At 47.5% G+C, this 18,280-nt stretch overlaps 2 protein-coding genes across 9 annotated transcripts in view; both read right to left on the bottom strand.

Moving 5' to 3' along the window:
* Positions 1 to 3,662, bottom strand: part of RRM1 (ribonucleotide reductase catalytic subunit M1) — a 39,927-nt gene extending 36,265 nt beyond the window's left edge. Inside the window, exon 1 of the mRNA XM_019732665.2 lies at positions 3,323 to 3,662. Within this exon, the coding sequence (XP_019588224.1) occupies positions 3,323 to 3,341 (19 nt within the window). The 5' untranslated portion in view covers positions 3,342 to 3,662. The remainder of the gene's footprint in view (positions 1 to 3,322) is intronic.
* A 1,763-nt stretch (positions 3,663 to 5,425) lies between these two features.
* Positions 5,426 to 18,280, bottom strand: part of STIM1 (stromal interaction molecule 1) — a 183,083-nt gene continuing 170,228 nt past the window's right edge. Inside the window, exons 8-14 of one of the 8 annotated variants that reach the window (XM_074335860.1) lie at positions 16,188 to 16,355; positions 15,562 to 15,662; positions 15,050 to 15,285; positions 13,745 to 13,837; positions 11,996 to 12,062; positions 9,813 to 9,855; positions 7,153 to 7,342 (exon numbers count right to left, since the gene is read on the bottom strand). In XM_074335860.1, the coding sequence (XP_074191961.1) occupies positions 7,298 to 7,342; positions 9,813 to 9,855; positions 11,996 to 12,062; positions 13,745 to 13,837; positions 15,050 to 15,285; positions 15,562 to 15,662; positions 16,188 to 16,355 (753 nt within the window). In that variant the 3' untranslated portion in view covers positions 7,153 to 7,297. Of the gene's footprint in view, positions 7,343 to 9,812; positions 9,856 to 11,668; positions 12,063 to 13,744; positions 13,838 to 15,049; positions 15,286 to 15,561; positions 15,663 to 16,187; positions 16,356 to 18,280 lie in introns of all 8 variants that reach the window. The other 7 variants (XM_019732633.2, XM_019732631.2, XM_074335861.1 and 4 more) reach the window with 7 other exon arrangements.

The raw sequence follows: 18,280 nt of genomic DNA, 5'->3' as shown, positions 1-18,280 counted from the left end.
TGCGAAATTGTTGCAACGATGTTGCTAACCTTTTTTGATATCAGAGGGATTATTCATTATGAATTTGTACCAATTGGACAAACAGTTAACCAAGTTTACTATTTGGAAGTGCTGAAAAGGCTGTGTGAAAAAGGTAGACGACCTGAACTTTTCACTAACAATTTATGGGTCTTGCATCACGACAATGCACCAGCTCCCACGGCACTGTCTGTGAGGGAGTTTTTAGCCAGTAAACAAATAACTGTATTGGAACACCCTCCCTACTTACCTGATCTGACCCCCAAAGACTTCTTTCTTTACCAGAAGATAAAGGAAATATTGAAAGGAAGACATTTTGATGACATTCAAGACATCAAGGGTAATACGACAGTTCTGATGGCCATTCCGAAAGAGTTCCAAAATTGCTTTGAAGGGTGGAATAGGCACTGACGTCGGTGCATAGCTTCCCAAGGGGAGTACTTCAAAGGTGACCGTAGTGATATTCAGCAATGAGATATGTAGCACTTTTTCTAGAATGAGTTCAGGAACTCATACATATGAGGTGTGATCAAACAATACGGTGAATGTGTAGCAAGGAGCATTGTCATGATGGAGGATGATTTATGGCACACTTTAAAACACACCTTCTCTCAACCGTACCTCACACCTGACTGACTGCACTGAGTAAGTTGAAACATCACACACTGTTACTAAGGTTCAATGTGCCGCTTCCCATATTGAAGATCCCTGCCTTTCCATTGGATGGCAGTCCCCAGCAGCATTCACCGTATTTTTTTATCACAACAGAAAGGCTCCGTGTCACACATCGTTTCTAGTATGGCAAGTTCTGTCAAATAAAAACATTAGGGTGTATCCTCATACTCTTTATTCACAGGATCTGGTACTATGAGACTTCTGGCTCTTCCCCAAAGTCAAAATGACCATGAAAGGTCAGCGTTTTAAATCTATTCAGGACACTGAGGCAGCCACAACAGCGCAACTAAAGACTCACAAAAGAAGACTTTCAGAACTGCTTCAGAAAGTGACAAGAATAGGATAAGTGTGTTTGAAGCACAGTGGAGCATTTTGAGGGGGATTAATGACAGTGTGTCTTTTACTGTAATAATTTTTTTTAAATTTAAACATTCACTGTATATTGTGATCACACCGCGTATACACACGTGTGCACTAAGTCATGATGTGTAAAACGTAATTTTTATACTGTGCTATAATCCAAAATTTTGAAAACACTATATATACTAGTTAATTCGAAAGCGTACTTTACAACTTAGCTTCACTGCAGTTATTTCAATGGTTCTCAACTTTCATTTTTTAACCCTGGTCCTCTTCCTTAAATAATATACTCTCCCATCAAGAAAAATAGCTCAAGATAGCAGATAAGAAAAACTCATCTACTATTATTCCCTTCTGTTATCTATCAATATTCGTATCGATTATTCCTATATCCCTAACTATCCTAAGATCTCTGAAGATAGAGCTGCCTTCTCCCTCTAATATTTCCCTCATAGTGCAAGATATTTACATTCAATAAATACTTACAGGTTGACTACCAGTTGCCTTCCTGAATAATTACATTATAATTAACAAAAACTACAGGAGTTAGTCTGCTACTACATTAGCATACCAAAAATAAGAAGGGGGAAAATCCCTAAACACATTAAAAGTCAAAGTTAAAATAAATCTAAGCACAATTTTGTATATTAACAAAAATTGATAAAGGATACACTGAAAGATTCTACCAAACCATCTGGATCAAATTACGAATGAGAAACAAAATAAACCCTGCCTTTTAGAGCTTAACGTAGGTACTTTTTAAAGTACACTATATGAAAGTGGACCCAAAAGTTTAAAAATGCAACACAAAACTGTTACCTGTTCCTGTAATCTACGTCCAGAAGTTTTCAACTCATCTGTTACAGATTTACATGAGTATCCTCATCCTTCCATACCTTTTTCTAAAGATCTAAAAAACTTGATGCTCATCTCTCAAACACAGGAATGGACCAATAAAAATGCACTATATATTTTGGTCTTTGGTCTCATTAGCCAAAATGGGAGACTAGGGAAATTCAGAAAATATTCTCAAGATAATAAAGACAGGAAGAGGGGTCACCACTGTCCACTTCTCCACCTCCTGGTTATAGTTAAACCACCCGGCCACAATCACATCAATTACCTGCCTGCCCACAGCACTCATCATAGCCTACATTTTAAAATAATTATTCTCATTCATTCTTTGAGCATTTATTCATGGCAGGTCCAGTGCTAAACGTGGGCATAAAGTCCCATCTTTGAAACACACAGCCTAAAGGATAAAACATCCAGTCAATCAGTATTTACTAAGTACTTACAGTTTTGAAATGACTTTATTGCTTTAACATAGGCAAGTGGATTAAACTCAAAACGTGTTCCTGTCTCAATGGTTCTCTGTTGAAAGTACATTTTGATCTTGTTTTTTCAACCCGATTAAACCCTTCCCCAAGGTAGAGACTATCTCCTCATAATTTCACACAGCCAGGCAAAAGGCTGGCACAAAGAAGGCACTCAGCAAGTCTAACTGGAAATAACTGTTGAGGAAGAATACAAGTCATCTAGGACATCCTGGCCATCCTAGTCTGATTCAGTATCTCTTCCCATCACGGGGAGGAACAGCTAGTAACTGTCCCAAACTCCTCTGGGACTACTCCTGGGACAAATGGCAACACGTTTCTACAAAGGGCAAACTCCAGGGAGATGTCTGTGTCTGAGATTTGGGTTTTTCATCCACTCCTATTCTCGCCCCACGAAGAAAGCTGATAGATGCCCTTGTAGAATAGAGTCCCATTTTTCCTAGACGCCTCCCTCCCCAGAGCCTAGGACAGGTCACCAACCCCACGGTTTTCAAATAAAACTCCGTTGTGAGCCATGGGTGCGAACCCTGGCCTCACCATCAACTTACTGGTGACTTTGCATCAGTCACCAAACCGCCCCGTGCGTTTCAGTTTCTTCATCTGAGGAAGTGGAGCTGATAATCGTACCTCAGGGGCTCCTCGTGAATAAAATACTGCCTGGGAAGAGCTCGGCGTACACAAGAACTACTCGATAAAGAGGACGTGTTACTCTTTTGAAATGTGGCGGGATGACAAGGTGAAAGGGGCGCAGACTGAAGGGCAGAGGAGGGGGAGGGGAAGCAGAGGGAAGCCAGCAGGCCAAGGCGGGAAGCCGCGGCTGGCAGGGCGGGAAGCGGCGGAGGCGGGCGGGTGCGGCTAACTGCTCCGGCGGCAGCAGCCGCGTCCCCTTGGCCGCTCCCCACCACCCCGCCGTTCCCTCTTCAGCCTCTCACCTCGCTTGATCACATGCATCGCAGCTAGTGGCTGAGTCGCTGAGGGATTCGAGACGGGACTGCAGCGCTGAGGCGCCAGCAGGATCTAGAAGGCAGCGCGCGAAAGGTCGGGCTCCAGGGGCTGCTCAGGTGCAGGCAGTGGAATTGGGCCAGACAGCACTTTCTCCCGCAGAAAAGAAACACCACACAATCCGAACTCCGTTCCGCTCCCGCCACCGGGGACGCAAAAGTGGCACGACGCAGCGCGAATGACGTTATTCGACGCGGCCAGCGTCCAGGCCCGTGGGCAGGACTAACACAGCAGGAAGTCAGCCTCACCCAAGAGCGCCATGTTGAATATGGGCGGATCCCAGAAGCCCGCGCGTCTCCCGCAGTAGTGCTGGGTGTGGGCGCGCCCGGGGAGGGCTGCTCTCCCGCCGCCATGTTGAGTCTGCGCAGAGCCCAGAAGCCCGCGCGTCTCCCACGGCTGCGTTGGATGTGGTGGGCCCGGGACGGGAGCGCTGTCCTCTCGCCGCCGTGTTGGGCGGGGGCAAAGCTAAAGTGGGGTCTGGGGCTGCTCGCCGCACGCAGAGCCCGCCAGGCCTACTCACGCCACTCTTGGCAGCACGCTCCTGTCAAGGTCAAGATGGTTCAAGTATTTTTGAAATAACAAGACCCCCCCAACTGTCTGTGGAGGCTCACAGGGATGTCCAAGAGAGGACTCAACCCGGAGTGCCAGTGACCAGGTTGTCTCCACGCTAAAAAAAAAAAAAACCACACACACAGATGCAGGAAAGTGAGATTTATTGAAATGAAAGGACAAATTGAGAGGGTAGTGCAGGCAGACTCAGAGATTGAGTCGCGCCGAGGAAGTCCTAACCAGGACTTTTAGTATATAAAAAAGTATACCTCCCCGGGGTCAGGATTTGGTGACGTCCCACTACGTGGCCTTCACTTTCCTCCCCAGCATGTAGGACCCTCAGCTTCCCCCACTCTTTCCTCCTTATTTGGCTCCTCGGGAACTGTCATGACCTCCGATGCATGATGAGAGTTATAGTATGCAGCTGCAATGTAAATGAAATTATAATGATACTGTCACTAGCTAAAAGGTCAGGTTCCCTTTGTAGGGATGTTTGCTGAATGAAACTGGTTCTTGTTCTCCAGCTGTAGGTGCCAGATACAGTCACTTGTGTAGCCAGTGAGCCGCCTCCGTTGTATCCTGGAGGGGGTTGTCAATTTCCTAGGCGGCCTGGGTCCTGCCTCACAACCATCCAAAACACTTTTTGTTGTCTTGACAGCTGTTACGTTATGTTAACACCACACTGCCCTCCGATGTGGGCTCTTTGGTCAGCTCAAAGCCTAGTCAGGTTGGGAGAGAGCCTGACTAGGCCAATGGCATTTGGATTTTATCCTGAAGGAAGTGGGAGCCCTGGGAGAGTTTTGAGACAGGCAGGGCCAAAAGTCACTTGCTTTTAGAGTTCTCCAGTGGATGGTGGCAAAGACAAGGTCAGCAATAGGGCCTTGTGGAGGTAGAATAGATGGGGCTTGGTGATTGAATGTGGAGAGGAAGAACAGATGAGATGTAATATACAAAGTTGACGTAGAAGCTTCTGATTTAGGCTACACCAACTGAATTTTATGAATCTCGTGGCATCCCCTCCCTAAAACCTTTCATTCATTTTTTAAAGAAAAAAGTAAGTTTTTATATATAGTTTTATAGTAAAGGGGGAAGCCTTAACTTGCAAGACAATTCTTCAGCAGTACGTACCTTCCAGATGCATCCCAACCTCCCTGTGAAGTAATTAAGAGTCATAGGTCATAGGTGAGCTATAGGATAGGTAGGTCAAGATGGCCCAGACATAGGGTTGCCAGCTTTAGCAAATAAAAATGATGTGTCCCAAATATTGCATGGGACATAATTATACTATACTAAAAACATTATTGTTTATCTCAAATTCAAATTTAACTGGGCATCCATTTCATCTGGTAACTCTTACCCAGAGAGCTTTTGGGTATGTGTATTAGTTCCATTTTGCCTTGGCAGAGCAGAAACAGTCTTCCTCATCCTATCTGCTATGTCACAGACAGCACAGATGACACAATGAGAGTCAATGCCAGCAGAGATTAAAATCTCCTACATGCTTTATTGGACTTCAAAGAGTCTTATGAAATAACACAGAAAAACCCATGTGAGGGTGTCCAGGAGGTACACGGCAGTCTGCAGCCTACCCCCCTCCTAAGACCAGCCCCAAGTGCCCCCACCTCAGGCCCAAAATAGGATCCCAGAGTAAAGGCATGTCTGGGAGTGGGGCAGAGTAAAAATACCTTTACAGCCATAGCAAAAACAGGTAAAGGAGAGTTGTTTAGAGGGTGGGAAGGGTGGGGGGAAGTGGTCACACAACCACCTTCACCTACACCATCTTCCTTAGCCACCCCCTTCCCTAAACCGGCTGTGTCCTTTTTGAGCCTCTGGCCCAGCCTATGCAGTAACATGGAAATGGGGTCTGACAAGGGGACTATGTGGTGCAGGCACTTGGGAAATTCAGTCAGGAGATTTTTTTTTTTTTCAATTTTAAACTTTTGGTTCAAATGCAACATCCTGCCCAGCAACTCCAGGGTCCATTAGAGCCCTGTATCATGACAGACGCCCATGGCCAGGGGAGCTGACTGTCCTGAGCCCTGGGAGTCCTGATGCTTAGGGAGCATTTGGGCAGCACCTCTTATAGACAAACCCTCCTGCAGTATGGGGGAGCAGGGATGAGAGAGGCAGGTATGGGTGAGAGGAGAGAGAATAGGTGACTGCCTTGTAGCCCACAACTCTGGCATCTACTCCTCCAACTAAGAGAAGTCTCTCCCAATCTGTCCTCTAGCCTGGCCTCTCTTTGAAACTCTCTAGTGGCTTGTTCTCTGGGAATTGGTTTCACTCCCCCATGGACCCATGGAGGCCTGAGTGAGCTCCAGGTCAAGATTCCCTCTGGCCCACCACACTCCCAAAGAACAAATTTCGAATATTAGGCCCTAGGACTCAGTATGGAGCAAACAGAACTATTGTAGGTGGGGTGCAACACATCTGAGGCACAGGTATCAGTAGTTATTCCTCCTATTTCCCCCCCTAGCTGCTAGGGGAAGTTGGGGTGTGGTGGGAGGGAGGAGCCTGAAAGCAGGAGACAGAGAAAAACAAGAAACCAAACCTCAAAACTGGGACAGCAGAGACAGAAGCTGGACCCCAGAGGTGGAGCTGGTAGCTGAGGGGACAGCAACTAAGACATGCACTGAAGTGGAGAGGGAGTGACAGCAGCAGCCCGTGGATGGGAGGGAGGCAGGGTAGGCAGGCCATGGTGGTCAGTTAATAAATAATGTTGAAGGACCCAAGGGTGAGGGGGGCAGGTATGTACAGTGCCCGGGCCCCTGGGCCAACCCCTCCCATGCCCCATTCTAGGGGCCAGGTATCTTGGATGGCAGGGAAGGGGAGGCAGAAGACCAGGGAAAGACAAGCTGTCCCACCACTGCCACCCTCATCCTGCCTACTTCTTAAGAGGCTTCTTAAAGATTTTGAGGGGAAACTTCTTCCGGCCTGGGCTGGAGTCTGCCTCCTCACCAGTGGAGCCATTATCCTCCTCAGCCGCGGCCTTCTTGCCAGCCAGGTGGGGAATGCGTGTATTTCGGCTGGCCTGCAGGGCTCGGCTGTCCCCAACTGGAGATGGCGTGTCTGGGTCTGGGGAACTGGGGCTGTGAGAACGGGAAGAATCCAAAGGTGGAGAGCCACCAGGTGGGGCTGTGGAGCTCAGCTCCATCAGGCTGTGGGTCTTGTCCAGCCCATGGTTCAGCGCCAGTAGGGACTTCTTGGCCAGAGCAGGGCTGTCAGGCATTTTCTCCACCAGAGACCCTGGGTGGACCCCCTCAATCAGCCGGTGGCTGCCGTTGGAAGTCATGGCATTGAGAGCCTCATCTGCAGCACGGACCATCTGAGGAGGCTTAGGGGCCATACGCTGGCGGTCACTCATGTGGAGGGAGGACTCCGAATCGGAATGGGTCAAATCCCTGCAAGACAGGGCAGAGAAGAAGAAAGGGACATATACAGGACAGGTGGACAGGCAAGTTGAAGAGGAAAGAGGGACATGAAAAGACAGGACAGTAGGAAAATGGGGGTGGAGAGAAGAGCAGGAAAGATAAAACAGGATGAACAAGCAGGTGAGAAAGAGAGAATAAGAAACAGAAGGAAGATGAGTAGGCCATAAGTACAGGATGAGAGAGGAGGCAGGAAAAGGAAATGGGGATAGATTGGAGAAGAGACAGAGAAAAGACAATAAAATTGGGGAGGAAGAAAAGCAAAAGGAGAAACAGGTAGAAAAAAAAGGACAAGAGGGAGAGAAAAAAAGAAAGGGAAGAGTGATGGGGATAGAAGAAACAGACAACAAGTAAAAACCAATGTCATTATACCATCATTTGTTGGGTAAAGGGCTTTCTAATGCCTGGGCCCCACCCCTAATGAATAGCCAGGCCCTAAACTAGGGCAACAATAGGCTTCAGTCCCATGGGCATCCTCCTGAATAACTTTTCTGCCTTCCCATACCGTGTTTCCCAGAAAATAAGACCTAGCCAGACAATCAGCTCTAATGCGTCTTTTGGAGCAAAAATTAATATAAGACCCGGTCTCATTTTATATTATGTTAGATAAGACCCAGTCTTATCTATTTTACAATTGTAAAATAAGGCTGGGTCTTATATTAACTTTTGCTCCAAAAGACGCATTAGAGCTGATTGTCTGGCTAGGTCTTATTTTCCGGGAAACATGGTAACTGGCTAGAGTTTTTAGGACTCAACCCCAAGCTAACATAGAACCCACATCTTGCTCTGAATCACCTTTTCCCATGCCTTCCTCCCCCACTTACTCCTGTCACACCCTTGGACACATTCAGTCTGGGCCAGGCCCCCAGAAATAGGGCACATGCAGTAAATGGGCTTGACCCAGGCTGGGGAGGAGATCGTTAGAACAGCCTTGCAAACAATCCTTCACCCACCCCAAAAGGCCAGGATGCTGCCTCTTCCAACCGTCTCACAGGATTCAAAGTGGGTCATAGAGAAGTGCTTCAAAGTTAAAATCAACTAGCAGCAGGAAGGGTGGGGTCTTTTTCAGAGCTCTGCTGACAGGGAGAATGGAGGAGGTGCAGAAAGACAGGATGTTGGCCTTTAAGCAGTGGTTCAGAAGAGCTGCACACTAGACGTCATAGGGACTGACTCAATTTCCATCTCTGCGTGAGGTTTGGACAAGTCATCTAACCTTGCTGGTCCTCAATTTTGGGCCAAATGATAATACCAATTCAGTTATCTTGCAAGACTGCTGTTGGCAAAGCACTTGGAAATGTAGACAGTATTGTGGGAATGAAGATAATGAGGCCAGTCAAGATGGAAGACCCATATGTGGGCCAGTCACAAGAGGCTTCTTTGCAAGGCTGAGTTTTAGGGACGTGGCACTGCACACTGGACATGCACACACAGAGGCTAGTCTGAAAAGTCGAGACCCTTTTAGGGGCTGGCTATTCCTAAGAAGGCCATGGACCAATCGAGATGCCACCCCGCCTGCCTCTACAGACAAAAGGGCAGATATAAGGGTCCCCTGCCAATCCCTTAACCTTCCTTCTGCTTTCCCAGAGGCCTAAGAACCCACAGTAGAGGCAGAGGAGAGGACTAGGACAAATGCTTAAACATCCAAGTCAGGAAGCCAAAGGGAAAGAGTCAGAAGTGGGAGTGGCGAGCACCACAGGACCTGGAAAGAAGGAGGCTGTGGGTCAAAAATTAGGGAGTGCACCAGGTCAAAAACAGGCAAAAGTAGGAGGTTGGCTCACAGCTATTATAGGTTTAACTCTCAGTAGGAAACAAATAAGTAGCCATCCCCATGGGTCAGTACCTTCCTGGAGATGGGCTAGCAGCGAACAATTCCCTCTCCGACTCCCGTTCTACAACTACTGTGTCAGCCACAAACTCTAGTGTTTACTAATATTTGGTCTCATATTTGGTTTCATAATATCTGACGCTGTCCTTGCTTTTGCCTAAATGTGCCCTTGCTTCTCTAAGCCCCAAGATGAGCCTCTCCACATCCTGCCTTTTCCACACACACATGAACCACCAAGCATGGTGCTAAGGGAGTTTTGAGGAGCAACTACACTGGGAAAGGGGGACCTCTAGGCTGAGGAGGTGAAGACCCTAAGAGCCCACCTTTCTAATGCCAAGGAAGAGAGGTCAAAGGATTGGGATCTTCCCAGACTCACTCCACCAGGCACACAGCCCAATTTGGTTGTGTTTCCCATCCTCCTATGCCTTCCTCATCAACTAAAAGCTGTGATTGCCAAAGCAAGAAAATAACCTGGGAGGAAGCCTGGGTAGATATAGGAGGGAAAAGTCCCACTGAGGCAAGCTCAACTTCTCTCCCTGAATCTTTGAGACAATTCAGGCCAGGGGTGTCCCTCCCCGAAGGCTGGGCTGCCTTGGGCTCCCACCCCAAGCTACTAACCTTACTAGAGAGCCTGTTTGCCTTTAGAGACGATCCTCTGGTGCTTGGTGCAAAAGAAAATTAGGTAGTGAACAGGCCAGGTGGATGCAGGTACCTTCCCACCCACCCTCCCCACTGGCCTCAACTTGGGCCTTGGAGCATGAGGGTCACAGCATCTCCTAGTGCCCCCAAACCAACTCAGTCCTCACCATCTATATTGGGAAGGGAAGTCTCCCTGCCTAGGCTTTTGGATGAAAATGAGGATGAGAATGAAGATGAGCAGCTCTGCTGGGTGATAACACTAGTAAAGACAGCCCCTTTGTGAAAGAAAAAGGAATGTCCTCAAGGACAACTATCCAGAGGCTCAAGGGGCAGAGCTAGAGAGATTGGTATCCAGAGTGAGGCAGGACCAAAAGGAAGCAACAGGGTAAGCAGGCTGCAGCCTGGAGGCCAGGACTGGGCTGTGGTCACTTCAGAGATGAGAGGTTCTTCCAGAGGACAGGGACTTTCTGAGGGTCCCCCAAGCTTGTTCCAGGCAAGTATCTCTGACCCTAGCCTATCATCTTGAGGTATCAACTGAGAAAGTCCCTATAGCTGCCAGAACAAGCTGTGGGAGAAAGCACACAGTTCACTTACTAAGAACTTGTGGAAGGACAAAAGTATCCAACAGAGTGTCCTGGAACGGAAAGCCAAGTTCTAATCTATGTTCTGCTCCTAATTAGCTGTGGGACCTGGGGAAAACTACTTAACTTTTCAGAGCCTTAACTTCCTATGCTGAAAGTATTTTAATGCCTGCCCACCTAAAAACTTTTCTTATCCCAAACTCCTAAACCTGTTTCCCCTCTTCTGTTTCCTAATTCCATGCAGGGTACTACCTCCATTTAGTCACCCACGCTAGAAATCTGGGTGTCATCTAGACTCCTCCCTCTCCTTCACCCCTCAAAGCCAGTTACCAAATTAATCCTTTCCTTTCCATCCCAAGACCTTTTACCTTGCCTAGTGGTCTACTGCAATGACTTTCAAATTCCTATTGTCTCTCCCTTCTTTCTTTTATACAGACCATTTACATGTTACTTCTAAAATGCAAATCTGACAAATTCACTTCCTTGTAGAAACTCTTTTGCAGTTCTCCGTCTCCTACAGGGTAATGGCCAACCCTTAGCCATTCAGAGCCCTTCATCACTCTAGCCTCATCTGCTACCCCTTCCCACCAACACATGAGTATCCAATGTCCTAACCACAAATATGTCAGATTCTCTTGAACCTCCATTCCTCTGCACATAATGTTTCCTCAGCCTAGAATACACGTTCTCCTCCATCCGCACACAGGATGTTAGCACAAATGTCATCTCTTTTGTGAAGTGTTCCACCCAAGTCCACACTGTTAGTCACTCCTTCCTCAACACCCCCATAGCACTTAGCAAATTGTTCCATAATTATTTATGTACCTTTCCCAGACCAGACTGTAATTCTTGATGGCTGGGATTGTATCTTATCATCTGTGAATCCCCATGCCCAGCAGAGCCTGGCACAGAGTAGGTATCAATAAATGTTTGTTGAAGAAATAAATGAGGACTCCACTGAAATAATAGATATGAAAGTGCATAGTTTAGGCAAAAGTGCTATGGAACCATGAGGGAGGGGGGTTGTTACTCATTTTTGGAGTCAGCAAACCCCAAACAGAGAAGGGAAGAAAGGTGTGGGGAGTTAGGCTGCCCTTGAGAAGGAGTCCCAGGGCTGGGAAAGGACAGGACATGGAGAAGATGCCCCACTGCACACACTCCCACAGCTGACTAAGCAGCAGCCAGCAAGCAGAGACCAAGGTAAAAGCAGCAGAAAGGGAAGGAAGAAAGAAAGAGAAAAGAGATAGCTGATACCCCAAGCTCTCTGAATGCCCAGGCATCACAGCGGTGCTGTCAGAAGGGGGTGGGTCAGGGTGGGGCTCCATCTGGAGGAAATAGGAAGTGCTGTGGTGGTAATAAACAGGGTGGACATGGACGGTGGTGATGGAGGAGGTGGTGGCGGTGGCGGTGGTGGTGGTGGTGGTGGTGGCGGTGGTAGAGGAGCAGGAAGAAGAAGCAGAGGCAGGTGGAGAGCTGGTCCCGTGGCCGTCAGAACTGAAAGACTGTCCAGATGAAAGGCTACGCATTCGCCGCAGAGATACCCGGCTTGTCAAGAAGTGGCCAGCCTCACCCTCTACCAACCTCTGAGATCCTAGGCCATGCTGTGGCTCCGTCAAGCGCTGCCGGACACTGCTCTGCAGACTGGGGGCTGCAAGGAGAGTGAAGACAGTGTGAGGAAGGGCCAGCCTCCTTTGGGATGGCAGGCAAGCAAATTTGCCCATGGAGAAATGCTTGCTGGAGACCACACTGGACCTTTGGTGCCCAATCTGAAGAATGGGGCACCTCCTCCCAGAAACCTCCCACCAGGGGTCCTGAAATGAAGGGGAAATTGAAGGTAAGGTGCCCAGGTCAGTTTTAGTGGCAATTCCAATAGAATGAGACCTAGGGCCAATATTACTATAAAGGGGGATGGCAGGCAGTTAATGGGAGGACACAAGCAGGGTAGGGTAGGATAGGGGTTTGGGGCAAGGTTCGGGAGAGCACTAAGAACCAGCCATTTTAGAAAGCCAACCTTAGGAAATAATTCACAGCTAAGACCAGGATTTATACAGAAACATATTCAGTACATCATCAATAGTTGCATGGAAGGAAACATAAAAGTGGAACAATGGGAAAAAGATAATATATCCAGTTGCTGGAAGAGTATATAGCTATTAAAAATGCTGTTCATGAAAAGATTTTAAAACCATAGGAAAATTCCTATTAAACTATTCAGGGAAAACAAAAGGATACAAAACTGTATGAGCTATGGAATACAAAAGACTAGAGTTTGAAACCAGGCCTTTCCACTTATAGCTGTGACCCTGAGCAACTTACTTCTCTGTTTTAATGCCTGATTTATAATATCCTGCAAGATTGTCATGAGGCTTCAAGATAATGTATTAAAAGTGCCTGACACACTTCATGGCACTCAATAAATGATAGTGGTTATCATTATCTTGACCCCATAAACTATTATTTTAAAATTTCAGACTGAAAGAAAAGGTGCTCAAATATGGTGGGACTATGGATGTCTTTTTTATGCTCATATTTGCTCTTCTTACTTCCCAAATTTCCTTTAATTAGCACGTAACCATAAAAGAATCAGCTCTTGGATTAATGCTGCAAATCAGGCTCTTGGAGAATGATGGCCACCATACACAGTTAAGGACTACGTGGGCACCAGGTAACTGAGGAATGTACTAGAGCATTCCCCTGGGGCTCACCCCAAGCCCTGGCTGAAAACAGAATTCATACCTTTGTTTTTCCTCCTCTACTCTGATAGAATGGCCTCCCGCCTTCTCCATAAAAATGGGAGAAAGGTTACCTGGGGGGCAGAAGCCTTGGAAGGGCCACCAGGGAGAGAGCACAGTTCCACGGTGATGGAGAGCTTGTGAGGCAGGGCTTCTATGGCGGGTGGCTTTCAAGGCATGAAAGCAGGGTGGAAGAGGAAGAGGAAGCATGGAACAGGGAGAAGGAAAGGGAGAGAGAAGGGGGAAACAGAGACGAAAAGGGAGAAACACAAAAAAGAGAAAAGAGGGGGAGGATCTTTCCTTCCCTCTCTCCATCCCAGCCCAGCTGGGAGAAGGGCTACCAGGACATCTGTCTAGTTGGGCTGAAAGAAGAAGCCCAAGCCTTCCATCACCGTGGGTGTTCTCTCTCCAGCCCTCAGCTGAGCAGGCTGATTCCTCTCACCCCCGAACCCTTCCCTGCAGTTAGTAAGGGTGTGCTGAGAGAATAGAGGGAGCAGGCAGGGGAGTGAGGCAGGCAGGAGAAGGGGCCCGTGGGGGAGGAGTGTTGGTTTAGTCCCAAAAGTCGGAAAAACAAAAGCCCCAAAGGGGCTCCTCAAACCGGGGTATTTCCAGAGGGACTGATCATCCGAGCCGGCAGATGCTGAGCAGAGCGAGCGGTCACTGAACCTACGCCCCATCAGCCAGGCAGCATCTAGGGTCCAACAGCCAGGCCAAAAGGAGAAGAGAATCTGATTTACAGAGGGCTTCAGCTTGCCCACTAATGGGATAAGGGAAGGACCAAGGGGCAAGGGGTGGGTAGCTCAGAGCTAACGAAGGTCCCTCCCAACCCAGAGAACATAGGAGCTTTTAGATCCGTATATGATGATCAAGCTCTGCTTGCCAGTGAATTTAACCTTGTTGGGCCTTCGAGTAAAAGCCCTGACAAGAGATCGGACCAGAGAGACAAAGGGTCTTGGCCAGAGGCAAAATATCATTGAAGAAATTTACATATTAATCTTGTCTGGAGCTGGAATCCAGCCTGATTAAAGAATCTGGCTTTCTGAAAGTGAGCCCCTAACCCAGCCCCAGGTTTTTGCCATCCCTTCTGCACCCATGGGATACTGGCCCAGAACAACAGCTTTTCCATAAGGCTCTAGTCTACTCTTATCTAATAGAGCCTCTGATCCAGAGAAAACCTCAATGGGGCCAGTAAGGGATTAGAAGTTCCTTCATTCACTGAAGAATTCCCACAGAGTGTTGTCTCTTTCGACTCTGCTCTACTCAGCTCTTATCATTCACAGGGGAGAGAAGGGAAAGGGAAGATCCAGCACAGAGGGTGGGGAGGTCCAAGAGTTCAGGTGGAAAGCCAGACATGCTTGTGCAGGCGATCCCTCCTGATTAAGAACATCTTTCTGGCTTGGAGTTTTTAGGGCTGTATCACTTCAAGGAACTGTCTCTTCCTGAGGTCTCACACAAAAAGCCAGAGAAAGAAACATCATTCCATTCATGTACTTTAGCAATTAAGAACAAAGAATATAAAATGAAAACAAATAAAAGCAATGAAATGAATGAAATGGTCAAAATAAATGCCATATTTTACGTGACAAACCACTAAGGAGATTATAAAGGTAGATGAGGGGCAGCATGGGGGAGAGGGGTAAATGAAGGGATTTAAAAAAAAAATACAGAGTGAAGGGAGACACTTAACACAAGACCCAGAAGGGCAGACAGAGCACATCACAAGGAAAACCACTGAAAGGACAACTATAAGGGAATATTCTGACGCAAATCGTGCTTTATTGTTCAAGGTCATGAGTTGAACTTGGTATCTGCCCCTCATGCTGTTTAAGCATGGCAGTGGCCAATGACTTTTCAACTTCTGCATCAAAGGTTCTCCCTCGTCCCCACCCGAGAGGTCACCTACACTGCATGGACAAGGGTGACACAATCTCCTCATCCATGTCATCCACGTCGTCAGTCATGATGAAGTGGGCAGGGTTGGGTCGCGTACTGCCCATCCAGCTGGGGTCTATGTTGAGGGCAGCCACCAGTGTGTGGATGCCAGGGTTATTGACAATCTGGAAGCCACAGAGGATCTCAATCTGCTGCCAGCGGTGCAGACGCTCCCGCAGTGCTGCCGTCACCTCACTCAGAGCTTGCCTGAGGACAAAGGAAAGAGAATTGCAGGCAAGAGCTGGGTGTGAGCCCCATCAGGCACGAGGCCTCTTAGAGGAGCAACGTGGGGGGATATGTGTAAATAAAAAACACAAATCGCAAACTTAAGAGCAAGGTGGGAGTTGAATAAGGGCTGGGGCAGGAGACCAGAGCTGTCCCTCTGCCAGTGAAGAAGTAAAATTGGGGTTGGAGGCCCTGTACACACTCAAACTCTAAGGGTGGAATGGCCTTTGCCAGGGCTGGGCAGCAGGTGCTACTTACTTAGCCGTTAAGATTTTGTGGTCTACGTCATCCAGGGAAGAGCTATGGGCCACGTGGAAGGTGCCAAAGAGCGTATTTCTCTTCTTTTTTATCTTCTCAGCCTGCAAAGATGAAGGCCTCAGCTTAAAAAGAGCAGGGATTAGAGGTTGGGAAAATGACGAATGCCTTTCTGTGGCGGGGTCCCCCTCTCCCTAGCACAGCTTAGGCTGCACAAGAAAAAGGAAGAGAAGATAGGAAAGGGAAAAGGAAGGCAAGGAGAGGGAAAAGAGTTGGGAAAGAAAGAAAACAGAGGAAACAAGAGAAGCAAAGGATCCCCTGACAGTACCCTAGCCGCAGGAGGATGCTGCCCCTGTGACAGTCTGGGGCTGGCAGAACCTTCCCTCTACCTGCCTCCACTTGCTGTACCTTTCCCAGAAGGCAGGTGGGAGACCCCCACACCCTCATTCCCTGCTCCAGAAGCTTGAGGACATTGTCAGGAGCTATATATTAGGAAAAGAAATAGAACCCAGCACCAGGATATCTCCTTGTCCAACAGGGGGGACAGGGAGAGGTAGAAAGGAGGAAGGGCAAGTGAGAGGGAGGGAGGCAAACAGAAGAGAAGAGGGCAACAGGAGGGCAAGTCTCACCCCCTCCTTGGCCACCAGCAGCTGCTTCTCGGCATTTTGCTTCTTGATGTTGTAGTATTGCACCTCCACCTCATGTGTCAACTGCAGCCATTTCTGAAGGGCCTCTGGAGCATACCATGAACTGTGTGATTCCAGCTCCTTCTCTGCTTTCCTCAAGGCCTCCCGAACCTGTGCAGCCAAGAAGATGTGAGTGCACTTACTGCTGCCATCACCTTCCCCAATGCCTCTGAATGACACTTCAGAATTCAGTTCTTATCTGCTATCTTATGTGAGCTTTACAACTCTCCCAAGAAGGAGAAAGGGCAAGGATTAGTCTCTGTATTTTATATGCAAGGAAACAAGCCAGTGAAGGAAAGAACCTACTCAAGGTCATACAGAAAGTACAGTAGTCCCCCCTTATCCATGGGGTATAAGTTCCAAGACCCCCAGTGGATGCCTGAAACCGTGGCTAGTACTAAACCCTTTATATGCTATACCTTGTTTTATTGCACTTCACAGATGTATTTTTTTTAATAAATTGAAGCAAGACTCTCCACCAACAAAAAGATTATAACTGCTTTATTGCAATATTCACTTTCTTGTGGTGGTCTGGAACCGAACCCACAATATCTCCAAGGCGTGCCTGTATGTACATACATTTTATGGCTTCTCTTTGGCATGTCCGAATTGCCAGCATCACTACTCCTGTACTTTGGAGCCACTTTTAAGTAAAATAAGGGTTACTTGAACACAATCTGTGTGATACGGTGACAGTTCATCTGCTAAGTGAGATGGGCACTAAGTGACAAACCATCATGGTTACACTGGACAAACGGATGAGTCACGTCCTGGTGGGACAGAGCGGAACAGCGTGAGATTTCATCATGCTACTCAGAAGAGCACGCAATTTAAAACTTAGGAACTGTTAGATCTGACAATTTCTATTTCATATTTTTGGACAATAGTTAACAGCAGATAACTGAAACCATGTAAAGCAAAACCTCAGGTCAGGGGAGACTACTGTAATTTCAACCAGAACTCAAATTGAGATTTTTTTGTTGCTCTTTTTTCTGCTGCCAGACTAGAGCACTGTTTTCCCTGCCACTAGCTGCCTCTCCTGGTCATGCAGCCAAGCTTAGCAATCTTCCCTACTCTCTTAAGGCACCAGTCAGCTCAGTGAATCATCTTCCTTCTGAAAGTTGGGGTCTGTGCTTGGAGGTCAAGACAATGTGGCAGAAAAAGCACTTGACTGGGAATCTGGAAATTTGGTTCTGGCCCCTGGTCTGTCATGCAACCCGCTGTGTGACCCTGTGGTTCCTATAGCAGATCTCAATTCAGTGTGAAGAAAGACTTTCTTGATCTCAGGAGAGAGTGAGCGCTCCATCATGAGAGAGATGTGAAGAGTGCATGCCAGAGAGACCTTAAAAATAATTGCTACTCCAGAATAGGATTGGCCTGAATGCTCTCCAAAGTGTTCTCTAGCCTAGACTTTGCTTATGATTCCCCCATCGAACAGGGCAGGTAGGCTTTGAAGGGCACTCTCTAGTACCCTTGAGAAGACAAGAAGCATGCTTACTCTTAACATGGGCATTGCTAACAGAAGCCAAGACATAAAAGGACCAATGTGTAAGCAGAAATCTCCTCACAGACTTCTCAGCAAGGCTCATACAGTGAAGCAGACAGTCACAAAGCACTCAAGTGAGAAAGATGTGAAAGTACATACAGACAGCACAAACACTAGATTCCTTGCTATCTCACTCAGGTTACGAGTATAAGTGATCCCCATCTCCCCCATCTGGGCACTGACCTTCAGCTGGTCAGAATCCCTGAGAAAGGGGATCGAGAGCCGTCTCATTATGCCCAAATTCAGCCAATGGGCCAAGTCCTCTCCACAGCCTAAGACAGACTGGGAAGGCCCTAACTAAGGACAGAACACCTTTATTCCTTAACAACCAATAAGCGGGCCAGTCTTCACTTGGTTTTTGTCCCCTGAAAAAGAAACTATAAAACGACCCACTCCTGGCTTTTTTAATTTAAAATGAAGAACAGACACTTTCAAGTCTAACGCACCAAGTCTGAAATGTATGACCAAGTTCTACATTAACAGTTAAAGC

The sequence above is a fragment of the Rhinolophus sinicus genome, linkage group LG06, assembly GCF_036562045.2.
Source record: "Rhinolophus sinicus isolate RSC01 linkage group LG06, ASM3656204v1, whole genome shotgun sequence".
Lineage (NCBI taxonomy): Eukaryota > Metazoa > Chordata > Mammalia > Chiroptera > Rhinolophidae > Rhinolophus > Rhinolophus sinicus.
Note: the sequence above shows the minus strand (reverse complement) of the source record. Positions and strands in the feature narration are given on the sequence as shown.